The following is a 26,530-nucleotide window of genomic DNA, read 5'->3' as shown; positions in this document are numbered from 1 at the left end:
CATCTATCATATCTCTATTTAAAGAGAAAAGCTTCTTAAAATGTTTTTTGGTTTATCCTACTGTGGTGTATGGTAGCCCAGCAAGAGCACCCTCAATTTTGTTGTACCCCCCAGTACAATGACAATAAAGACTATTCTATTCTATGAAATAGAAATATAAGAAGCAGTGTGCTGCAGGCTCACCTTGCTTTGTTCCTCTCTCTCCTCAGCATGCATCCAGATTGGTTTGTTCTCATCTGCAAAGAAACAATATCAGCCCTGACAAGCAGTCATTGCGGCTCTAAAGTATAGCTAGAACAGGTAAACTGAGTCTGAATAAAAAAAACTATTAAAATAAGGGTTGCTTGAAAATGAGTGGTTTTTGATTGGTTTATGGTTGCTCTGTCAATCGTAATTCCTGAGAAATCCACTGGTCACCAGAACTGATCAGCCCCAATCACCGATTACTCACCCAGGAAACTAAAAACCTGATTTTTTCCTTTCACGATTACAACGGAAGTCTGAACAAGGCAAACAATTTTTTAGGTGGATTAAGAATTATTGAATACATTTAACTTGGTTGTGATCACTATGTTTATTGTAATTCAGTTAGTACAGATGTTTACAGTGCGGCCACATTTGAAGTCTTACCATCAACAGAGCCAAACTCCCTCTCATGAGCACGGGTGAGGATTTCTTTATACAGAGTCTCAGCTTGCTTGAACTTGCCCTGCTTTAGGTAACAGGAAGCCTAAGGAACACAGAGAACCAACAACTGAGATCAGAACTACAATGAAAATAGATAAAACTAGGGCAACATTAGGACTCCAAATTGAGATGCAAGCACTTCAAGCTTTGGTATTGTTCTCTTCCAAAAGATTCACCAGGTTGTTCTTTGTTTTGGCCACATTGGGGTCATCTGGTCCCAGTTTGGTCTGGTAGATCTCCAGTGCTCTCATGTAGTAATATTCCACTTCCTCATACTTGCCCTGGTTCTGGCACAGCAGGGCAAGATTGTTCAGCTGCTTGGCTACATCTGGGTGGTCTTTGCCCAACACCTGGAAAAAAGATCAGGGAGGGATTAGAGTGTTTAGACAGAAAACTGTCTAAGACATTTGCTATTTCTTCACATTTACAGAGAGATGTTCGTCTCCCCGGGAACTGGTGTTGTGTTTAACATGACATGCATTTTCCAAGTAGTATAAACTGAAATTGCTGTTTAAATTATTACAAAATTGATACATCTTTTATCTCACTGATAACAAAAGGAGAAAAATCCTCTAGAGCAAATGTTCAAGGTTCAAACTATCTTCATCATTTCTAAGAGGGCAGTTTCTTTTATGGCTATAAGTAAAGCATAAAACACACACTGGAGGAAAATACTTAAGACCTCCTCATCATTTACAAAGAATTGCTTAAAGTCTTATTTTTTGGTGGTTTTATGTCTTTGTAGAGAGAGAATCGGTCAAAAATCTAGAAAAATCTGTTTTAAAGTAATTATTGTTTTATAATAAAATACAACAATGACATGCAAGACTGATTTGTATTTCACAGATTCTCTCCAACCCAGCCATCAATATGTGCAGGACCAAATAGCAGATGAAGGACCTCAAGGACAAAACAGAGAATCTACAAAAGGCTCCAAGACCATCAACAAGAAGCTTGGTGAGAAGGTGACAACAGTTGGTACAATTATTGGGAAATGGAAGAAATGTAAAATGATCATCCATCACCCTATGCGCCATACAAGATCTTGCCCACAATTATAAACAGGCATCTTGTTAATGACCTGAAGGTAGTAGGGACCACAGTAACCAAGAACACTATTGCCGTCTCTGTGCAACACACTGTGCTATAAACAGTGATTCCCATAGGAATGTCATCTAGGGAGGGGGGCAAGATTGGAGCAACCAACACAAACACTTAAAAAGCTGTGGTCTGCAACTTTGAATTATTAGGATACTTTAATAAATGCTTAAATTTGACTATCTGACCGTGTCCTATGATGCAACGTAGGCACTCAGGGAGTATGTGCACCAGTGTGCGTGAAAGAGGTCACCTGCCTCAGTCAGCTGGGAGTTGCGTGATGGAGCAGCCAAAACAAGGACCAGAGTTACAAATTCCTCGACTACTTTTTACTTTTCAGAGAGAGTTTGGACAGAGTAAAAGTACTTCTACAAAACCTGGAGACATTTACAACTGTCTAGTAGAATTCGCAATCTACAAGGGTTCAAAACCGATAAAGTGTTGGCAAAGATTTTTTAAATTAACACAAATAACACTGTAGATAATTGTTATATGCCAAGTTTACAGTAGGCCAGTGTGGCGCTAGCTTAAATGCTACCCAGACCTATATTCATGTAAAGTCAGTTTGTTGTTGGAACATCAAGCTAACTGTGGAATAGCAGGCAGGGGAATGAAAGGGGATTCATCCTACATTGTGTGTAATGTAGGGTAAGTGATAGTTGCGCTACATCGGCTGTTGTTTTTATTTTTTGGGTCAACGCAATTGACCACCTGCAATTGCCAGTGTGCCCCAGGGCATTCATCCCGCTGGCCCTGTACATGCATGTGTGTATAGGATGCGTGGCTTTCAGCTCCTTCAGGAGGCGAGGGGGAGCAGATGCAGGAGATAGAAACTTTTAGGTTACAAAATCTCTTCTCTCTCACCTTGTTTAAGAAAAGTTATGGGAACAGCTTCTTTTAATGAACAGCAATATAACAAATGAATACATTTCTACATATTCAACAGAACATTACCATAACATTATTATTATTAACCTACTAATAATAATCCCTTCGTTATTCTTTTTGTATCTTTATCTATGTATTTATTTCTATCTTTTCATTAACATCTTTCCATCTTCATCCATCTGTCTCCCTCCATATTTCTATCTTTTTATATCTTTATCTGCCTCTCTACCTTTATCTATAATGAGATTCTGAGTTTTCATGTCATTATTTTGCAGTCTTGGAGATTTTTTATGTAATTTGTTTGATCAGCCTGTATGAGGTGAAAACACTCAAAATGCTCACTGGGTGTCATATTAAAAAGGGAAAATTAAGGAGGATCCCACCCAGAGTACAAATTTGAATTTGATAGAGAATCTGTGGACAGAGCTGAGGAAAGATTAAGGTGATGGCAAGGAGGCCATCAAAACTCTAAAGAAAAGTACCAGAAACATCCAAAAGGCTCGTCATCAATGATGAGAAATGTTTCATTGCCATAATGCCAACAAAGGCTTTTCAATTTACTATTGTGAAGGGTGTCAGTAAATGTTGACACATCATTTTCATTACATCTTACAAAAATGGATGGAAATAGTGGAATAATGAGAGAAAAATAGTCTTCAGTAGCCAGAATGTCTAATGCCCCTTTTCCACTGGCTCATTTTAGGTGGCGTTGCTCCGCTCCACTCGGTTTCATTCTACTTGTTACGGTACCTGTTGTGTTTCCACTGACCCACTGACAGCTGGAGCTATGGCCGCTTTGGGGTTCTGATGTGAGGGGAGTGCAGCAGGAGGAGCAGAGAGAAGAGATTGTCTGGACTGGTTCTGCTCCAAAGTTTGCCAGAAGACGTTAACATTTTGGGCTTTATGAGGACGTTTTTGTCTCAACCATGGCAATAATGAGGACAAGGACTTTAAAGCGCAAAACCGCTGACTTTTGACAGCGGTGAAGATTGTTTTAGGTTGGATATGGGATATTCATGCTCTGTGGATTCAGTGGGATCTTCCTCCCATTTCATCCGATGCAGGCAGTCTGATTACAGGCAGCTGCTCTTCGCCTGCTCCCTCATTCTGCAGACGCTGGTTCACTTAAAGACTGTTAATGAATTTCCAAACCAAACACACTGTTTCATGGTGGTAATGTTTAGTGTGTATTGGGGGAAATGTATGTGGGTCTGAACAGCTGATTTATTATGTGATCAGCTGATTTAGGATGTTATTAAATACATTTGCCTGTTATGCAGACAAATATAAGGTCACACCTGTGCACGTGTGACTCTGCTGCGAGTGATACAGAGGGCAAAAAATTCTAGAGGCCCATCCTTGTAGAGGCAGAAAAGCCAGTTTTGTGAAAATAAATAGAATCATTTTGTTGGTTTCATAAAAGGACAATGTATACACCCATTTTATAAAGGAAAGGTAACCAGGAGTTTTGGTTAACAACAGAATTCATGGTTCCGTTTATCACAACAGGTCTTTCAGGTCCTGAAGCAGCAAAACAGCCACAGACAATCACACTACCATCACCATATTTTACTGTTGGTATAATCTTTTTCTGAAATGCGGGTGTAACTTTTACAGCAGAGATGTAATATGTGACACAGACCAAAAGCCTTGAGGATCATCAAGATGTTTTCTGAAAAAATGAAGACAAGCAGTAATATTCTTTTTGCTTAGCACTGATTTTTGTTTTTGAACTCTGCCATGCAGGTCATTTTTGCCCAGTCTCCTTCTTATGGTGGAGGCATGACCTCTGACCTTAACTGAGGTAAGTGATACCTGCAGTTCTTTGGATGTTGTTGTGGTGTTCTTTGACCTATGTGGGGTAATTTTGGTTGGTCAGCCACTCCTGGAAAGGTTCACCACTGTTCCATGTTTTCACCATTTGAAGATAAAGGCTCTCATTGTGGTTCGCAGGAGTCCCAAAGCTTTAGAAATAGCTTTATGTCCTTTTCTTTCTCATTTGTTCCTGAATTTCTTGAGGATCTTTTGGTCTACTTCGCTTTGTCAGGCAGAAAGTGAACACATGTGTGATAAACCACAGTTAAGGTATGTTTTAATGGGGGGCAATCACTTTTTCACAAAGGTCCATATAGGTTTAGACTTTCTTTCTCCCTTAATAATAAAAACCTTCATTTAAAAACTGAATTTTGTGTTTACTTGTGATGTCTTTGACTAACATTTTTATATGTTTGATGATCTGAAACTCATGTAAGAAATATCAGGAAGGGGGCAAACACTTCCACACCACTGTATAGACTGTAATGGAGAGATTCATCTCCTTTCAGATATAAGAAGGGCAAGATGATCCACCAGTGCAGCCTAATTTGAGGACATTTCCAACCACATTAATGGGGGACAGGAGCAATTCCCTTAGTTGATACTCCAAATAAATTCACATATTATTATAAACAATTAAGTATTGCTCTCTTTTGTTTCATTCTTTTTTCTTTGACCCCATGAAAAAACACAGGCCCCACCTTGGGCCCCCTGGAAAATTTGGCCTGGAAGCACCACTGTCTGTGACTACCTTGCTTGGCGATGCTTGGGCGTAACAGAGACGGATTGACTTCATCCGCCTTGCTGCTTCCATCCTTTCACAAAACACACACTTGAAACCCACCTTAAGGTGTGTGGTAAAAAAGACTGATTTTAGCCGTTTTTAGTATTAGTCAGAAAAAAGCATATGAAGTAGCTGTTTAAAAGGAAATCATTTTCTTTAGCATGTTGACACATGTGCCGTTCATTTAGCTTGTCAAAGAGAGATGCTTTTAGGAGATAACAGGAAGCCTGAACCAACTATAGCATAGTTGCTTTGTCTTATCTTTTGAGCCTTCAAACTGCCCTCGAACAGGGTAGATTTAGAAATGTTGGCAGTCTTTTAGAAATCTCAGTTAAGGTAGGGATCCGTTCTTTCTAGGCAAAATATTAGAAATCTAAACATCACCCTTACAATCTCTTTCACATCAAGACATTGTCTCTGCTCTCAATATAAATAGTTAATGACTGCTCATGGCAGTCAGAATGGAAGAAAAATCTATTTTATGCTCATTTTTAATTGTTAATGTTCTTATACTACAACTCTTAAAAGGAAAATCAGAATTGGTTCAAATGTCTTTCACCAGGGCAAAGCTTTATAAAAGCTTATAATTGGCTACAAAATTCTGATTAGGGATCAGAATCATCACAGAAAGTGTGGGAAACAGCAGCCCTGACAGTTGTGTTGCTCATAGAGACATACAGGTCCTTCTCAAAATATTAGCATATTGTGATAAAGTTCATTATTTTCCATAATGTCATGATGAAAATTTAACATTCATATATTTTAGATTCATTGCACACTAACTGAAATATTTCAGGTATTTTATTGTCTTAATACGGATGATTTTGGCATACAGCTCATGAAAACCCAAAATTCCTATCTCACAAAATTAGCATATCATTAAAAGGGTCTCTAAACGAGCTATGAACCTAATCATCTGAATCAACGAGTTAACTCTAAACACCTGCAAAAGATTCCTGAGGCCTTTAAAACTTCCAGCCTGGTTCATCACTCAAAACCCCAATCATGGGTAAGACTGCCGACCTGACTGCTGTCCAGAAGACCACTATTGACACCCTCAAGCAAGAGGGTAAGACACAGAAAGAAATTTCTGAACAAATAGGCTGTTCCCAGAGTGCTGTATCAAGGCACCTCAGTGGGAAGTCTGTGGGAAGGAAAAAGTGTGGCAGAAAACGCTGCACAACGAGAAGAGGTGACCGGACCCTGAGGAAGATTGTGGAGAAGGGCCGATTCCAGACCTTGGGGGACCTGCGGAAGCAGTGGACTGAGTCTGGAGTAGAAACATCCAGAGCCACCGTGCACAGGCGTGTGCAGGAAATGGGCTACAGGTGCCGCATTCCCCAGGTCAAGCCACTTTTGAACCAGAAACAGCGGCAGAAGCGCCTGACCTGGGCTACAGAGAAGCAGCACTGGACTGTTGCTCAGTGGTCCAAAGTACTTTTTTTGGATGAAAGCAAATTCTGCATGTCATTCTGAAATCAAGGTGCCAGAGTCTGGAGGAAGACTGGGGAGAAGGAAATGCCAAAATGCCAGAAGTCCAGTGTCAAGTACCCACAGTCAGTGATGGTCTGGGGTGCCGTGTCAGCTGCTGGTGTTGGTCCACTGTGTTTTATCAAGGGCAGGGTCAATGCAGCTAGCTATCAGGAGATTTTGGAGCACTTCATGCTTCCATCTGCTGAAAAGCTTTATGGAGATGAAGATTTCATTTTTCAGCACGACCTGGCACCTGCTCACAGTGCCAAAACCACTGGTAAATGGTTTACTGACCATGGTATCACTGTGCTCAATTGGCCTGCCAACTCTCCTGACCTGAACCCCATAGAGAATCTGTGGGATATTGTGAAGAGAACGTTGAGAGACTCAAGACCCAACACTCTGGATGAGCTAAAGGCCGCTATCGAAGCATCCTGGGCCTCCATAAGACCTCAGCAGTGCCACAGGCTGATTGACTCCATGCCACGCTGCATTGAAGCAGTCATTTCTGCCAAAGGATTCCCGACCAAGTATTGAGTGCATAACTGTACATGATTATTTGAAGGTTGACGTTTTTTGTATTAAAAACACTTTTCTTTTATTGGTTGGATGAAATATGCTAATTTTGTGAGATAGGAATTTTGGGTTTTCATGAGCTGTATGCCAAAATCATCTGTATTAAGACAATAAAAGACCTGAAATATTTCAGTTAGTGTGCAATGAATCTAAAATATATGAATGTTAAATTTTCATCATGACATTATGGAAAATAATGAACTTTATCACAATATGCTAATATTTTGAGAAGGACCTATAGAGGTAAGCAACAGAAAGAAAACCTTGCTGTGTGAAAAGAGAGGCAATAAACCCTGAAACAAGCAATTTAGTTTACTATGGTGGATTTGAGGTATCAAAAGAAAATTTACTAGCAATATTAACTTAGTCCTGATCTCTAACACCTTCTCCTCTGATAGATAATTGCTGAATCCCAATTCCTCGGGTTATTTACAGGGGTTGGACAATGAAACTGAAACACCTGTCATTTTAGTGTGGGAGGTTTCATGGCTAAATTGGACCAGCCTGGTAGCCAGTCTTCATTGATTGCACATTGCACCAGTAAGAGCAGAGTGTGAACGTACAATTAGCAGGGTAAGAGCACAGTTTTGCTCAAAATATTGAAATGCACACAACATTATGGGTGACATACCAGAGTTCAAAAGAGGACAAATTGTTGGTGCACGTCTTGTTGGCGCATCTGTGACCAAGACAGCAAGTCTTTGTGATGTATCAAGAGCCACGGTATCCAGGGTAATGTCAACATACCACCAAGAAGGACAAACCACATCCAACAGGATTAACTGTGGACGCAAGAGGAAGCTGTCTGAAAGGGATGTTCGGTTGCTAACCCGGATTGTATCCAAAAAACATAAAACCACGGCTGCCCAAATCACGGCAGAAGTAAATGTGCACCTCAACTCTCCTGTTTCCACCAGAACTGTCCATCGGGAGCTCCACATGGTCAATATACACGGCCGGGCTGCTATAGCCAAACCTTTGGTCACTCATGCCAATGCCAAACGTCGGTTTCAATGGTGCAAGGAGCGCAAATCTTGGGTTGAAACATGTATTGTTCTCTGATGAGTCCACCTTTACTGTTTTCCCCACATCCGGGAGAGTTACGGTGTGGAGAAGCCCCAAAGAAGCGTACCACCCAGACTGTTGCATGCCCAGAGTGAAGCATGGGGGTTGATCAGTGATGGTTGGGCTGCCATATCATGGCATTCCCTTGGCACAATACTTGTGCTAGATGGGCGCGTCACTGCCAAGGACTACCAAACCATTCTTGAGGACCATGTGCACCCAATGGTTCAAACATTGTATCGATATAATCTCATAAATAAGATTATATCCTCATAAATACAAGTGTTCTATGAAGACCTCAGAGTACGGGTCTCCAACTGAAGTTCTTCAATACTACTGTGGTGAATGAAGCCTATAGATGCATCCTGCTCCAGCTCACCTGGAGTTTGAGACCCACCCCTCAGAGGTTTGTAAGAGAACAAGAAGCATATAAAGCATATTAAAGCAGCATTAGGTTGTTAAAAAACATCCAAAGCTTTAAACATGACAGAGCAATGCTCAACCAATTATCTAAAAATAAAAAGAATACGGCACAACTGCAAGGCTGCCAAAACATGACCATCCACAGGCCGAGGAAGGAGAGCTTTAATCAAAGCAGTGGCCAAAGGCCAATGGCAACTTCAGAAGAGTTACAGAGACCCACAGCTCAGGTGGGAGAATCTGTTCACAAGACAACCATTACATGTGCACTACAAATATCTGGCCTTTATGGAAAAGTGATAAGACTGCCATTGTTGAAACTAAGCCATAACAAGTCCAATTTGTGATTTGCCAGGGTTTATGCAGGGCACACAGCAAACATGTGGAAGAAGGTGCAAAACATCATACATGGAGGAAAGCCAATACTGCACATCAACCTGAACATCCCATCCCAGTGGTGAAAAAAGCTGACATCATGCTGAGGGGCTGCGTTTCTTCAGTAGGGACAGGGAAGCTGGTCACAGCGGATGAGAAGATGGATGGAGCTAAATGCAGCACAATCTGGCAAGGAAAACATGTTCAAGGCTCCAAAAGACTTGAGATTGGTGCAGAGGTTCACCGTTCAGCAGAATGAGCCTAAACATACAGCTAGAGATACATTGGAATGGTTTCTGGTCAAAGTCGGTTCATGTGTATAGATGTATAGATGTTTTTGTCACAGCTAAAGGTCCTAAAAGAAAACCTTACATTTAACCAGACGTTCAAACCGAAATCCAGTTGGGAATCTGCACCAAGAGTCGAAAATGTGCAGAGGTGCAATAACTAGTGCAGAAATACCCCAAAGACGTATGTCTGTATTGCAGAGAAAGGTTGTTTCATGCATGTTTCAGGCGTACTTATCAGATTTTTTAATTCCATAAACTTTTAATACAAAATTATAACTTTCTCTCCACTTCCCATTTATGTACTACTTAATGTAGATCTATCACACGAAAACCCAAGAAAATTCATTTAAGTCTATAGTGACAAAATATTATAAATACTTTGGCCAGGCACTGGACATACATTCATACATACAATGTTGTATCCAAACTTAGTAACATGTTTAGTCCTAGAACAAGTCATTATTTTCAATGAACTGTTGAGCTCCAAATAATGGTGGACCTACCTTTTCTCTGATCTCCAGTGCTCTCTTGCAGAGAGGTTCCGCCTCCTTGTACTTCCCTCTCTTCCCATATAAGACAGCCAGGTTGTTGAGGGTAGCTGCCACCTACCAAGGACACATAAAACATTCAGTATCTTACAATGTTTTTAAATGCCTGATCAAATTTCTCCATGAACAACTCAATCTCCCCACACCAGTGTAGTGCAACTGATTTGACAAATGAGTAATTGACAACAGCAAAGCTTATGTGCATTATAAATTACACCATACAATCAGACAGTGATTATGGTGACCTGTCATATAATCAAGTTGATTGAACTTCAAGAAAACAAATTATATAAAAAACAAACAATCTAAGCTTTTACAACCAACAAAATATTTCTCACCATATTCATTCAACGATTTCCCAACAAGCCATCTTAAACAACATCTTCTCAAATACAAGTCAGGCTTAAAACAAAAACAATTGAAATGTAGTATTTATATTTCCTTATATTATAGACCTTATAGAAAATACAAAATCTTTAAAATCAGTATTGGCAGGTCACAATTTTCTAAGGTCTAGTGAATGAAATTGGCAACAAAACTCTAATCACTGCATCTCTGCTGTTAATGTGAGGCCTGACTAATGAGGTCTAATCTCAGTAAACAGAATGGCAGATTAAAAAACAAGATTAAAGGCGAGATATCTGTCACATTTAATTTGTTTAGGATATAAAAATAAATCCCTGAATCAATGAGAGAAAGACAAATCAGGGCCTAGTGGCAGACTGTGAGAGAAGTGAGGAAGGCTTACTCAGTTTCACAAACTGAAGAGAGATGAGGGTCCAGACAGGAAATACACTGGCCTGCTGGGGTTAACATAGTTAGTCAACCTGCTAATGCTTACTGTGAAATGCACAAACAAAAGGAAATTTATGCTTTTGTTATATAACTGAAATAACACTGAGCAACCAACTTAAAGGATCAAAACCTGAAAAGTATAAATTCTATATGGGTTTTACTACAATCCAGTTATCTCTATTGTGAAAGGTAAAGGTCATGACAGTGCTGTTCAGCTTTTGGTGGTTCTTTGTCTTTTTCTTTGCTTTTCATGTGGAAGAGAAGCAACAAAAGTAAGAATTTCATAGTGTTGTTTTGACTTGTGTGTTCACTCTGTGCGTGACAATAAAGTGTAACCTTATTTTGTGAGAGAACATAAAAACGCATCTCAGTCTCTAACAAAGTCTATCTCTAACCTTAAAAGCTTTTGCATGTATGTATGAAGCAGGAACAGCATGGCACTCAGAGTTGTGGGGTTTTCTTTAACAAGAATATTAAATAATAATAGGAATTTTTCCTTAACTAATTTACCTTAACAGGGAATCAGTTACAGATAATGTATATGTGTATATTTTATAAACTTAGCTCACAAAAAGTGTAAGGTGTTAGGTTGATTACTAATTTGTTGTATCAATGCTTCTTGACACTAAATCTTTTTCTGTGCCAAACAGCTTATTCTGTCAGACTTTTGCTTGATGTTTTTTTTATTGAATTGTGTAGGGACCCCAGCCATAGATGAACATGGACTCTGAACTGTACAAAGGCCGGTATGAACTTTTTGGGAACTTTTAAAATAATGAAATCAACCTACTCCCAGCTCAGCCCAGGAAGAGGAGTCAGAGCTGAAATCTTTGACCCAAAAATACCTTCCACCCTCCGCTCGGCCTCAATTCGGCTGTGTGCACCGAAGCTGATGGAGAGCCCATGTGTCAGCTAAAGGCCTTTAAACTTGCAGGCGAGGATAAGGCTTCTGCTTCAAACAATCCTTGGATCCAAAGTAACTACACGTATTGATCTGCTGCTTACTTAATCCAGAATTGATACAAAAAGGGAGTGAATAAGACGAGCATTGCTTGACTTTTCTTTCCGAGGCTACAGAAGCAACCAGAAAGCCCTTGTCCTTAATTGAAGATGTTTTTTCCTGCCTGACAGAAGATAACGAGACCGCAGCATCGCTTGCCTTCCTGTGGCCACTGAAGGATGCCTTTGTCATACAGTTCGGCCGGGCCTGGTATACAGCTCCCCCGTAGCTAGTTATAAATACAGTGGGGAGAACAAGTATTTGATACACTGCCAATTTTGCAGATTTTCCTGCAAAATTGGCAGTGTATCAAATACTTGTTCTCCCCACTGTAGTTAAAACATGAGTGTGGTATCATCTTTTTCATTTTCCATTAAATCATTGTATTTCCAAAAGGGTTTCCTAGACCACCAGTTTGGTTTAAAAATATTTTATTAATAAAATGCCTTTCTATGCCAGGCAGATATACTTACAGCTGGATGGTCTCGGCCAAGAGTCTTCTCTCTGATGGCCAGAGCATCATTTAGCAGGTTGGCTGCTTCCTTGTATTTGTTCTGATCCCTTAAAGATAGAAATAAAAAGACAAATACACAATGAGAGACAGTCAGAGACTGAATACCTCCACCACCCACTGTAGAGTCACTGACACCATACAGGTCCTTCTCAAAATATTAGCATATTGTGATAAAGTTCATTATTTTCCATAATGTAATGATGAAAATTTAACATTCATATATTTTAGATTCATTGCACACTAACTGAAATATTTCAGGTCTTTTATTGTCTTAATACGGATGATTTTGGCATACAGCTCATGAAAACCCAAAATTCCTATCTCACAAAATTAGCATATTTCATCCGACCAATAAAAGAAAAGTGTTTTTAATACAAAAAACGTCAACCTTCAAATAATCATGTACAGTTATGCACTCAATACTTGGTCGGGAATCCTTTTGCAGAAATGACTGCTTCAATGCGGCGTGGCATGGAGGCAATCAGCCTGTGGCACTGCTGAGGTCTTATGGAGGCCCAGGATGCTTCGATAGCGGCCTTTAGCTCATCCAGAGTGTTGGGTCTTGAGTCTCTCAACGTTCTCTTCACAATATCCCACAGATTCTCTATGGGGTTCAGGTCAGGAGAGTTGGCAGGCCAATTGAGCACAGTGATACCATGGTCAGTAAACCATTTACCAGTGGTTTTGGCACTGTGAGCAGGTGCCAGGTCGTGCTGAAAAATGAAATCTTCATCTCCATAAAGCTTTTCAGCAGATGGAAGCATGAAGTGCTCCAAAATCTCCTGATAGCTAGCTGCATTGACCCTGCCCTTGATAAAACACAGTGGACCAACACCAGCAGCTGACACGGCACCCCAGACCATCACTGACTGTGGGTACTTGACACTGGACTTCTGGCATTTTGGCATTTCCTTCTCCCCAGTCTTCCTCCAGACTCTGGCACCTTGATTTCCAAATGACATGCAGAATTTGCTTTCATCCGAAAAAAGTACTTTGGACCACTGAGCAACAGTCCAGTGCTGCTTCTCTGTAGCCCAGGTCAGGGGTATGCGGCACCTGTAGCCCATTTCCTGCACACGCCTGTGCACGGTGGCTCTGGATGTTTCTACTCCAGACTCAGTCCACTGCTTCCGCAGGTCCCCCAAGGTCTGGAATCGGCCCATCTCCACAATCTTCCTCAGGGTCCGGTCACCTCTTCTCGTTGTGCAGCGTTTTCTGCCACACTTTTTCCTTCCCACAGACTTCCCACTGAGGTGCCTTGATACAGCATTCTGGGAACAGCCTATTCGTTCAGAAATGTCTTTCTGTGTCTTACCCTCTTGCTTGAGGGTGTCAATAGTGGCCTTCTGGACAGCAGTCAGGTCGGCAGTCTTACCCATGATTGGGGTTTTGAGTGATGAACCAGGCTGGGAGTTTTAAAGGCCTCAGGAATCTTTTGCAGGTGTTTAGAGTTAACTCGTTGATTCAGATGATTAGGTTCATAGCTCGTTTAGAGACCCTTTTAATGATATGCTAATTTTGTGAGATAGGAATTTTAGGTTTTCATGAGCTGTATGCCAAAATCATCCGTATTAAGACAATAAAAGACCTGAAATATTTCAGTTAGTGTGCAATGAATCTAAAATATATGAATGTTAAATTTTCATCATGACATTATGGAAAATAATGAACTTTATCACAATATGCTAATATTTTGAGAAGGACCTGTAGATTCCTACTTGGCATAGTGAGCTATTCCAATACAGTGAAATGCCTAAGTATGCCTAAATAATTGTACATTAACAAGCTGGACTGACCTGTAAACAAGCGCCAGGATGTTGAGCATGGTGGCTACATCTGGGTGATCGTGTCCAGAGGTCTTCTCCAGGTCTTCCAAGGCCTGTTTGCAGAGGGGCACAGCCACCTCATACCTGCCCTGGGAGGCATACTGGATTACCAGGTTGTGGAGGGTCCTAAGACGGGCTGGGATCTCATAACCTCCCTGCTGGGCAGCTGCTGCTGCAGCGCTACCATGAGCCGGCTGGACTAGACACACAAAGAAGAGAAACAAAAGGATATTGCAAAATCCAGTATTATTGTCGTGCATCACTGTCACATAATAGAACAAGCTGGAACTGGAAGCTTCACCTTTAAAGGCTGAGAGTGAACAAGGAAATTCCAGCAACAGAGAGTCTTTATTATGGAGCTTTTTTTTTTTGAAGAATGCCTGATTTAACAGAATAAAAAGTGTTTTATGCAGTACCTACAGGAGCATTTGGATCAAATTGTGTTTGAGGATTTTCAAACTTTTTAGGTGAAAACGAGCATATCTGAAAACGTAATATAAAGTAAATAACTAAAAAACAAAATAAAGCTGAATTGAACATACCTTTCTTTTTGGTTGCATTCTGCCTATATTTACTATCTTAATGGAGGATGCAGTCATGGTAACCACAATGTTGCATAACTTGCAATTTCATTGCTTTTCTTTGGATACTTCTACATTTTGTCAAATTACAACTACAACCTTTATTTTATTGTATTCAGGTTTTATATGACAGACCAACACAAAACAGAAATTCACCTCTTGAGGTACTCTGATTGGCCTAACACATGAAGATGCTTTAACCTGAAGCATTCCATTGTAGCTGTATGTTTAGGCTTGTCCTGCTGGAAGGTGACCCTCCACTCTATCCAGCTCCACCTATCGCTGACCACCTTCCCTGTCAGAGCTGAGGAAAAGCAGCCCCACAGCATGATGTGGCCACATCTATGTTTCACCAGGGTATGGAGTGTTCAGGGTAATATGCACTGTTAGTTTTCCTCTACACGAAGCATTTTGTATTTAGGCAAAACAGTTCAGGTTTGGTCTCATCTGAACAGAGCAGTTTCTGTAGCATGTTCACCATGGCTCCTTCATGGTTTGTAGCAAACTTTAAGTGGATCTCCTTATGGCTTCCTTTTAAAAATGCCTTTCTTCCTGCTACTTTACAACAAAGGAGAGATGTGTGGAATAAACAACTGTCCTGTCAGTAGCTTACCTGACCGGACCCATCTGTCCAAGGAGAATCAGTGTAAACACACCATACTTTTCAGGTTTTTATTCATAAAACAAATTAAAACCATATATCATTTTAATTCTACTTTATAGTTAACTCATAAAAGTCCAATAAATGCATTTACGTTTATTGTAAGAAAATATCAAAAGGTTTAAAGACTTTGGAACATTTACTTTACAGTTAGGTTATTTCACGGTACAACCAAGTCACAAAAATTTTTACTTTAATTCAGGCAAGCTAAAGAAACCCTAGAAGTGCTCATTTGGTGACACAGTAATTGTATTTACCGCAGTAAGATGTAAATATTGGCGTGCAAAATTGGCCTTTAAGCTCTGAGCTGATTCAAATGAAGACAGGCTGTCATCCCCATTATTCTTATCCTGCTGACAGCAATTTACAAAACCCCAGAACCTAGTCTGGCTGTCTGAAGCAGCTCAGGGCCGAGGTAAATCTAATCTTCTCTAGCACTTGCCCAGCATCCCCCTCCTACAAGAACAGAGCCTCAGGCACCTCTGTCACTGAAAGGAGATGAATGCCGGTCAGGAGGACATTTGATGAGGCCTCTTCTTCATATACCACTACACATCCCTCTCCTTAGAAATCTCACATGTTGTAAATAGTTTATTTCACATTCACAATACCTTGCAGCAGGGTATATTCAAATGAATCTATGCCAACCAAGGCATTCTTCCATTTATTTATTGAAGTGAAGTGAGAGAGACTATTCTTTTCTACTTTATGTTCATGAATGCAACATAAATAAACAGGTTCCTCTGCAAGCTCTAGTCTACAATGAATATTTTCATTTAGTCCAGAGTCTGAACATAGAAGCTACAGACATATAGTATTCTGGCTGATATTTTTGTAAACAACAGACGTTTTAAAATGCAGGTATAGCGTATTTTTGAATAAGCGAGTTACTTTAAGTGTGATTCTCACCACCCACTCTGTATTTTTAATACATTCATTTGTAGGTCTTAATCCTTAAAATTCTGAAAATACCAAAAGTGTAAAATTGGAAAATAATTTCCAAAATTTAAACAGTCAAAAATACATCTGATGTGTACAAAAGAATAGCAATGACATAAATTTCAAAAAAAGCATTTCTTGTATAACTACTGTTTGACAAGTAGGGACCTTGCTGATATACACTGCAGTGCCTTGCAACAGTATTCATACTCTGAACAAACTTTGGTGTATTATATCTGGATTTTGTTTGATAGACAAACATAAAATAGTGCAAGTATAATGTTTTTTACAAATAAAATCGGAAAATTTGGACATTTAATAGTATTCAGCCCCCCCTATGTCTAGACTTTGGAAATACACCACCCAGACTCGAGTCTTTTGCAGCCTCCAACAGGCCTCCTGAGGTGTGGATCTCTGCCACTCCTCCGTGATAGGACTTAAGATTTTTACATGTAAAAGAAAATAAAACCATGTACCATTTTTGCTTCACTTTACATTTATAAGCTACCTAATGTTGGTTTGTCAAGAATTTCACTAAAATAGATGTTTACTGGCTGTGGCATGGCAAAATGTGAAAAGGTTTAGGGTAAGTGAATACTAGGGTAAGGCCCAAAGTTAACAACAAGGAGCAGATTAGAGAAGATGAAACACTTACTGCCTGGAGCTTGGTCATCCTGGTCATCTGGAAAGAGGTCATCCAGTGTCTCCTTACTGGAGTCACACTCCTTTTCTTCCTGATAGGTCAAAAAAGGAACAAAATGCAGAGAAGAGATTTAAAAGAAAAAGTGAAGGAGATGAGATGAGAAAGGCATTTTTTTACTGCAAATACAGGAACAAATGCACCTTCAAAACACCCATTCTGCACTATTCTGAACGGAAAAATCTTGTGTTAATATTTGGTACAATTATTATTATTTTGTTTTCTTCATTTTGTTTTGTATTTTTGTTTTTTTCTTTATTGAAATTATTTTCCAAACAAGTGTACATCCAGACCTTTTTCCATTTTTAAACATCACCTAAACACCAACCCTGAGAAGCTGTACACACAATCTGTATGTGTTTTGGACAAAACCAACTTTGCTATCCTCTATATTACACCACCTTTCCGAGCACTTTTCCAAACAACAATTAGGATTTCTTGTCCGTTCTTCTCCTCAAGGTCTTCTCACTGAGAATTATCTGCAAACAAACTATTTACATTCTGTGGCACTATAAGGGTACCCCCAAACCCAAAATTAGTCTACAAAATCTGGTCTCAATGCTGGGTACAATTGTTAATTATGCATCTGTATAATGAAAAGCTGCAGTGAATGTAGAAGTAAAACTATGCAAGAAATAAACCGTTTGACACAAATAATCAAACTAAAATATATATTTTTTTTAAATAACATTTTAAAAAAATTTAAAATTGGCTTCAATATTTCCACAAATAATGGAAGACAATCTGTTCAAGACTATGTAGGGCATCTCATTGCTCATGATTAGACACATCTGGTGAGCTTGAAAATGAACAAACAAGTATCATTTGCCGTTGTCAATAGCACTTCACCACAGCTCATTAGGAAAGCCAAACCTCTGGAAAATAGTTCATATCCAGCTGATAGGAGGTCTGCTTCAAAAGAGTCAAACTTAAGGGGTATTTGCAGAGACAAACTAAAGCTTGAGACCGGTAACAGGTTTTACAGTGTGAAAGCAGAGCAGGGCTGTAAAAGCCCTCAACCATACAGGTCCTTCTCAAAATATTAGCATATTGTGATAAAGTTCATTATTTTCCATAATGTCATGATGAAAATTTAACATTCATATATTTTAGATTCATTGCACACTAACTGAAATATTTCAGGTCTTTTATTGTCTTAATACGGATGATTTTGGCATACAGCTCATGAAAACCCAAAATTCCAATCTCACAAAATTAGCATATTTCATCCGACCAATAAAAGAAAAGTGTTTTTTATACAAAAAACATCAACCTTCAAATAATCATGTACAGTTATGCACTCAATACTTGGTCGGGAATCCTTTGGCAGAAATGACTGCTTCAATGCGGCGTGGCATGGAGGCAATCAGCCTGTGGCACTGCTGAGGTCTTATGGAGGCCCAGGATGCTTCGATAGCGGCCTTTAGCTCATCCAGAGTGTTGGGTCTTGAGTCTCTCAACGTTCTCTTCACAATATCCCACAGATTCTCTATGGGGTTCAGGTCAGGAGAGTTGGCAGGCCAATTGAGCACAGTGATACCATGGTCAGTAAACCATTTACCAGTGGTTTTGGCACTGTGAGCAGGTGCCAGGTCGTGCTGAAAAATGAAATCTTCATCTCCATAAAGCTTTTCAGCAGATGGAAGCATGAAGTGCTCCAAAATCTCCTGATAGCTAGCTGCATTGACCCTGCCCTTGATAAAACACAGTGGACCAACACCAGCAGCTGACACGGCACCCCAGACCATCACTGACTGTGGGTACTTGACACTGGACTTCTGGCATTTTGGCATTTCCTTCTCCCCAGTCTTCCTCCAGACTCTGGCACCTTGATTTCAGAATGACATGCAGAATTTGCTTTCATCCGAAAAAAGTACTTTGGACCACTGAGCAACAGTCCAGTGCTGCTTCTCTGTAGCCCAGGTCAGGCGCTTCTGCCGCTGTTTCTGGTTCAAAAGTGGCTTGACCTGGGGAATGCGGCACCTGTAGCCCATTTCCTGCACACGCCTGTGCACGGTGGCTCTGGATGTTTCTACTCCAGACTCAGTCCACTGCTTCCGCAGGTCCCCCAAGGTCTGGAATCGGCCCTTCTCCACAATCTTCCTCAGGGTCCGGTCACCTCTTCTCGTTGTGCAGCGTTTTCTGCCACACTTTTTCCTTCCCACAGACTTCCCACTGAGGTGCCTTGATACAGCACTCTGGGAACAGCCTATTTGTTCAGAAATGTCTTTCTGTGTCTTACCCTCTTGCTTGAGGGTGTCAATAGTGGCCTTCTGGACAGCAGTCAGGTCGGCAGTCTTACCCATGATTGGGGTTTTGAGTGATGAACCAGGCTGGGAGTTTTAAAGGCCTCAGGAATCTTTTGCAGGTGTTTAGAGTTAACTCGTTGATTCAGATGATTAGGTTCATAGCTCGTTTAGAGACCCTTTTAATGATATGCTAATTTTGTGAGATAGGAATTTTGGGTTTTCATGAGCTGTATGCCAAAATCATCCATATTAAGACAATAAAAGACCTGAAATATTTCAGTTAGTGTGCAATGAATCTAAAATATATGAATGTTACATTTTCATCATGACATTATGGAAAATAATGAACTTTATCACAATATGCTAATATTTTGAGAAGGACCTGTATATGGCGGCACACTGCCCATCAGCTGCTTTTCACATATTTTTTATTATTTTTAGGCTGTAGCAGCCTTTATTTTTGAAAGTGTCTTGTTTTGAAAGTAACGTACCAGGAAATGGTGTGAAAAGAACGGGGTAAGGGAGTGCAGAAAGCATCAATGGGCCAGGATTCGATCCCCGCGACAGTCTGCGTTGGGGACTAAGGCCTACGTACATTGGTCGCGTGCTTAACCCCCGGGGAGCAGCCTGCTTTTCACATTTAAAGGAAACCAAATGAAACATATTCATTTTAAATTTCAGTGTAGGTATTTGTACTCAAGCTTATCATACAGCGAGACTCTCATACAGGCATGTCTTATTAGCTTAATTGTTAGTAAAATACCGATGTGGTTTGATTCGCATATTCTTATCCCAAGAAATGGATCAGTTTCACTGCAGATGATATCATTTCTGAGAGGATGAACAGAGCACTCACTGAGGGGGAAAGGTCCTCATCATACTTCTTCAGCTGGTTCATGAATTCTAAGTGCTTCTTCTCCTCCTCAAGCTGGGCCACGCTCTGCTCACTCTTCTGCAGTTTCTGCTGCGTTCCAGCTAGCTCATCCCTCAGCCACTGGTTCTCCTGGCAGAGTCTGCGTACTTGAGCCCGGAGCTTTTGTTTCTCTGACTCCACTGAACTCAGGTGGCTTGACAGTGCCATCATCACCTAAGCCGAGAGAAGTTCAAGCACAGAAAATATGTAATGTGTCCAAGATAATGCAGGATCTGTGAAAGAATTCAGTGTAATAAACAACATCTTATTTTGCTTCAACAGTTGGACTTAGAATGGCCTCCTTATAATATTTATACTGGTTTTCAGACCATCTTTGGCGTAAAAATGTTTTCAGGTTTTCTAATAATCAGGAATATCTGAAGAATCTCATGATGGATGCACCTCAGTCTGTAAGGCAGACTAAATTAATCTATTTTGAACATTCATTAGAAACTAAAAATGTATACTCCCATGTTTCAGTGAAAGGATACAACTAATGCCGTCTTATGCGCAGAGCTAGGATGGATGTAATTAGATCATGAGTCTGCTGTACAGAGACTTTAGTCCCACCTAGCTGCAACAATACAAACTAAAAGGTGTCAATTAAAATCTGCATATTGTGCATGCTGTGTATTTTTATCAGATTGCTTGGAGATGGAGATGAGAGGCTGCAACATGAACAATGACTCATTTGTGAATCAGTTTTCCAAGGGAGAAATGAAACAAGCAATTTGCCATTTAAACAAAAATGTGTGCACTTCTGCTCTTTTCTTTTCACTTCTCATTTTCATTCTATTTTGTCTACAAAGATCTGCGTTAAACCTGCACCACATCACTGCTAGCTGTAGTATACTGTGTTCCCACTGACCAAATTCTGTTATTATTGTGCCCAATTAGCCGTTTTCCTCCCTTGTGTCAAATGACTCATTAGTGTTACAAGGTCTCAGGTGTGAATGAGAAGCAGGTGTGTTAAATGGGTCACTGGAATTTCAACATGGCACCTCAGGGCAAAGAACTCTGAGGAGCTGAAAAAGAGTTGTTGCTCTACATAAAGGTGCCCCAGGCAACAGGAACATTGCCAACCCCCTGAAACTGAGCTGCAGCACAGGGGGCAAGACCATACAGGGGTTTAACAGGACAGGTTCCACTCAAAACAGGCCTCGCCACATTTAACCAAAGAAGTTGAGTGCATGTGGTCAGCTTCGCATCCAGAGGTTGTCTTTTGAAAATAGACGTATAAATGCTGCCAGCATTGCTGCAGCGCCTGAAGAGGGGGGGGGGGGGTCAGCCTGTCTGAGCTCAGACCACACGCCGGACACTGCACCTATTTGGTCTTTATGGCTCTTGTCCCAGAAGGAAGCCCCTTCTAAAGATGATGACCAAGAAGTCCTGCAAACAGTTTGCTAAAGACAAGAGACAAGACTGAGGATGTGAATTAGTGGAAACATGACCTGTGGTCTGACGAGAGCAAGATAAACTTATTTGGTTCAGATGGTGTCAAGCAGGTGTGGCAGCAACCAGGTGAGGAGTATGTGTGTCTTGCCTACAGTCAAGCATGGTGGTGGGAGTGTAATTATTTGGAGCTGCTCGAGTGCTGCCAGCTGTGGGAAGCTGTAGTACTTTTAGGGAACCATGAATGCTAACATGTACTGTGAGATACTGAAGCAAAGCATGATCCCCTCCAGGACACTGTTCACAATGAAGCAGTCATCTGTGTGTGATGTGGCCAAAGTACGTCCCCTTCTATGCCTTTCTGTGACTCTTGCAGTCTCTCTGTATCTCTGTTGCACCCTGCTGTTGACACTCTGGGCTCAGGGGCCACTTCCATCTGAGAACATCCTGTTTGAAGCCTCGCCATGGTGACGTACTGTTAGGTGTCGTCTTGGTCTCGTGTTGTCAAAAAATAAAGGATGATGAGAAGGACTGTTTAAATATAAAGTCTTATTGAACCAAAAAATGTACAGGTCGATTCATGCATCAAACAAACACCTATAGTGAATTTTACCGTTAAGCTCCTTGTTTGAGAACAGCAAATTGTGCAAAATGTCCTGAAACACTGAACAGCTGGACATGTGCTTTCAAAAGTTTAGAGAAGGTCACATTAAGTTCACCTGTAAATGTTATAGTGCATTTAAGGTGCATCCTGAAAATTCACCAGAACGTTGAATACCCCTAACATTTCATGAGTAGTGTGCGATAAAGTGCAATTATTATGTGCCATTTAGAGAACAATTGCACTACCTAATGTGAACGCGTGTGCAACTGTGTAAAATAGCTTATTTGATCATGTGCACTGTCGAGGTGTTGACTGTACACAGTGGCATGCAGTCATAGCCCTACAATCTATTGCCAAAAAAGGCTGCAATTCATGTTAAAATACATGTCATCACAATAAAAACCACAAAACACCCAGAACTAAATGTCAGTCCACACCCTATTTCACCTCATCACAAAACGTTAAAACAACAATCTAAGCAAGGTAATAAGATTAATTTCAATATCATCAATTCAGACTTTATTTCTGTTATATTTATTTATGTTTTTTACTAGTGTTTATAAGATTCATAGAGAACACAGATGACTAAAGATATTGCCTGTTCTAAACCATGTATCAAAATATGTAATCAAATCATTTTTTACTCATCCAAACAGTAGTAGTTACACCAGTCTTGAAAATAACCAAACCCCCTGTTTTTTAAGGTTAATTATTCATAACTGGCTAAAGCTTTGAGCTTACACACCTGAGCTTCACTCAGACCAAGTTCCAGCATCTCCAGGGACTTCTGGATCATGTGTGACTTCTCCTCCACCAGGACACCTTCTTCATCCTTCTTCAGGCAATGCAGCGTGCCCAGCAGGCCTTCCATGATGGAATGATGTTCTTGCTTTAACGCTTCCAGTCCCTGGATCACCTGCTTGGTTCGGGAGATGATCTCATCCTGAGACAGTTTCTCCCCCGGGTCCTCCTCCTCCTTCACGCAAACCATGGTGGACATGTCCTCACGCATCCTACAGATTTCAATGACAGTAAAAGAAACGTTCTAGTTACTGACTTGCATACTGCATCATTCCTTAATGATAATTTAGTGCAGAATATTTTATAATAATAGCATTTAATATGTACTTTGCAAAAAGATGAGGTGCTCAAGATTAACAGAGATGCACTGAGAAATGACCTAATCAGGAAACTGAGTGTTGTGGTTAGCCCAACCTGTTTGCAGTAACTACAGCACTCTTTGGTGGGGGAATTGTTAAAGAGGAAAGTTAGCTTTTCTCACTTTCTGTGTGGTGTCAGAGGAAGCACAGGGTTGTTTAGACGCTTGACCCTTTACAAGGCAGCTGATGAAGGGTGCCCACTAGCCCACTCGAGCAGTCAGGACCTTAACAAAGGATGGTCAATGCTATCAATGCTATCTAAATACTCACCTTGCTGATATAAGGATTTACTTGTTTTGGCCCAAACATAAAAAATATAGAAGAAAATGAGTTCATAAGTGATAATGGTTGTTGCAACTGCCACTATAAAAAGAAAACAGTATCTCGAGGAAATACAAGACAATGATTAAGATAAAAAAAGATCTCCATCAGATGCTTCTATCACAACAAATTCTTCTGGTCTCATGTGAGACACTCAACAGTTTATTGCCTTGCTAGGACTTTGTCTTCCTTTCATTCTATATACACGGCTGATGGAGAAAAACAATACTGGCCTAAACAAAGGATCATACAAATTGTGTCTGGCTGGAGGCTTCTTGGTGTACAGACCTTTCTGGAGTAGGTAAAGGTCAAAAGTTAATAGACCTCTCTGCTGAAGCTGCCTCATAGCAAAGCATAGACTCATCTACCTGTTCTAGAAACCTCCATACGCAATGGTAAATGGCCTGTCCCATGTTCAATAGGCCAAGTAAGGAAGGTATTTGTCATAGAAGCAGCTATGAGGTTCATTGTAACCTTGGAGCAGCAAGGGAAACAACTGGAGCGGGAGAATCTGCTGACGGGACAACTGTTGCACACTCCACAAATCTGATCTTTACGCAAGAATGTCAGAAAGAAAGCCATTACTGAAAAAAAGTTACTTAAGTCCTGTTTGCAGTTTGCCATAAGTAATAGTGACATGGTAAATGTAAAGAAGGTGTGATGGTCAGGTGAGAGCAAAAGTGAATGTTTTAGCCAGCAAACAAAATGCTTATTCAGGTACAAAACTACCACTGTACATCACCCTGGACACAACATCCTTACATTAAAACATGGTGGTGGCAGCATCAAGCTGTGGAGATGCTTTTATTTAACAGGCACAGGGAAGCTGGTTGGAGTTGATGAGAAGATGAATAGGGCCAACTACTAATCAGGGGAAAAAAAGAAAATATGGAAAATTTTGAAAACTGATGTTAAGAGACACTCCTTTCAGTCAGACCAAGCTTGAGCAAAGAATGAGCCAGGTGCAAAGTTCATGTAGCTGTTATTTCAACAAACAAGGTATTCACTCACTGGGACTAAATTTATATGTATGGCACAATTAACAGATTTTTATTTGTATGAATACTTTGGTCCTTGCACTTCACAATATTGTGCTACATTGTCTTGGCCTGTCAGTCATAATCCAATAAAAACACATCCAATAGTTTCCTGTTGTGACAAGATAAAATGTGAAAAAGTTAAAAGGGTATGATCACTTTTGCAAGGCGTTGTAGCATCCTATGGAAGAAACAAAGGTTCTTTGGCGTCATTAGAACAGCCTGGTTAAACCGAACCACAGATGTTAAGGTTGCTGTCTGCAGACAACTCTGAGGGCTGTGATCTGGGTTGGATTTCCAGATACTGGATACAGAAGGTACACTGTTGCACACAAACCTCTAATACAAATCCTGCTTTTTAAATAAATGTCTTCTCTAATAAACTGCTTATCATTGGTGGGATAATAAAGTTATAGAACATGATTAGTTTCTTGTCGCTTGTGGTGCTTATAGAAAGAGACTATATGTGCTCTGCTATGATGCAGGAGTGATTCAATAACCTCTCCTCACACACTGAATATAGTCTCAGTTTACTTCTCCACACTCTGCGACTTCTTTGCTTTGTAATCACACACACACACACACACACACGCATAAAAGGATTGGTATGCTTTGGCAAAACCTCTAGCAGGCTATTGAATAAATATCTTTAAGCAAATTTGTCAAACTCCACTGAATTCAGATGGATGATTATAAAACCACTGTGATTGAGTCACTGAAAATAATAAATTGAAACTCATAGGTGTGTCATCATTCTTCTCCCTGATGGTGTAATGAAGCAGATGGCCCACCTTTATGTAAAAGCTTCTATAGGACCAGGTGAAGATACTGAATTCAGTATGACCTCCCACACATTTCAGATGCTAGTGAAAGCGCCAAAGAGAAGACCGCGAGCCTTCATGGACAGGGATGACTGAGGAAAGTCGGCAGCTCTGATCGTTCCATGTGACACAGCAAGCAGCCCGCAGCCTATCAGATGAACAGGAAGTTGGAAGCTGACACTGCATTCGTATTGTACAGGGGTAGAAAGGCGGAAAACAGGCGTTACAAATGAAGACGGTGAAGCAAGTATGGATTGTTTGTGAAATTAACTAGAGGCAAAAAATCTTTTCATAACAACAAACTATTTTATTACCAAAAGGGTTTCAGAGATGCGCCGTTAGTAAATCGCTTAAATGCTGAGTAAGTAAATTTTACCTTCAGATGTAGGTAGACTAGGACTCAACACCTAAAGCTTATAAAGGTGGTGGAAAATGCAACTTAAAATATTATTTTAATGTTCTACTTTAATAGAGAGTTTTTAACCTTTTTAACCTTAACGAGCCCAACAGATAAGAAACATCTGATGTTAACACTACAGATTGGAATTTCTTTGAATATGGAGACAATAAATGTCCAGATCTTGTTCAAGGTCCTGATTACAGCATTTTAACACCATGTTCATAGGAACCTCTTGTAAAGTGTTGTTCCTGTAGGATCTTATGTTAGTTGCGGCCCTAGCAAGCTGTGTGCCTTCGCAGCCAACTTTGTGTGCATGGCTTACAAAACTTCAATTTATCCATACATTACTTTGTTCATCTAATATATCAGGGGTTTTCCTATCAATTTCTAAACATGTATTTCATCCATTACATGATGTTCGCAAAATAGACTGTATTAAGAGCTGCAGTCCTGTGACCTGCTCTGTGCTTGAATATGAACATAAAAAATTCTTTGTTTTACAAAGAACTGTAAAGAGCGCGACGGGAACACCAGCGGTTAAATTTGATAACATCCAAAGAAAAGTGACAAGCTTATAAAGCATGAGAATGTTTTCTGC

General features: G+C 40.3%; 1 protein-coding gene across 3 annotated transcripts in view; it reads right to left on the bottom strand.

Moving 5' to 3' along the window:
- The window catches only part of klc1a (kinesin light chain 1a), a 58,003-nt gene that overhangs the window by 27,473 nt on the left and 4,000 nt on the right, over positions 1-26,530 (bottom strand). For all 3 annotated transcript variants that reach the window (XM_047345979.1, XM_047345980.1, XM_047345982.1), the window contains exons 2-10: positions 22,939-23,206; positions 20,141-20,371; positions 16,991-17,069; positions 14,125-14,353; positions 12,288-12,375; positions 9,975-10,076; positions 864-1,037; positions 631-730; positions 184-236 (exon numbers count right to left, since the gene is read on the bottom strand). In XM_047345979.1, the coding sequence (XP_047201935.1) occupies positions 184-236; positions 631-730; positions 864-1,037; positions 9,975-10,076; positions 12,288-12,375; positions 14,125-14,353; positions 16,991-17,069; positions 20,141-20,371; positions 22,939-23,205 (1,323 nt within the window). In that variant the 5' untranslated portion in view covers position 23,206. The remainder of the gene's footprint in view (positions 1-183; positions 237-630; positions 731-863; positions 1,038-9,974; positions 10,077-12,287; positions 12,376-14,124; positions 14,354-16,990; positions 17,070-20,140; positions 20,372-22,938; positions 23,207-26,530) is intronic.

This window comes from Girardinichthys multiradiatus, chromosome 19, assembly GCF_021462225.1.
Source record: "Girardinichthys multiradiatus isolate DD_20200921_A chromosome 19, DD_fGirMul_XY1, whole genome shotgun sequence".
In the NCBI taxonomy this organism is placed as follows: Eukaryota; Metazoa; Chordata; class Actinopteri; order Cyprinodontiformes; family Goodeidae; genus Girardinichthys; species Girardinichthys multiradiatus.
This window is presented reverse-complemented; position numbering and strand designations above follow the sequence as displayed.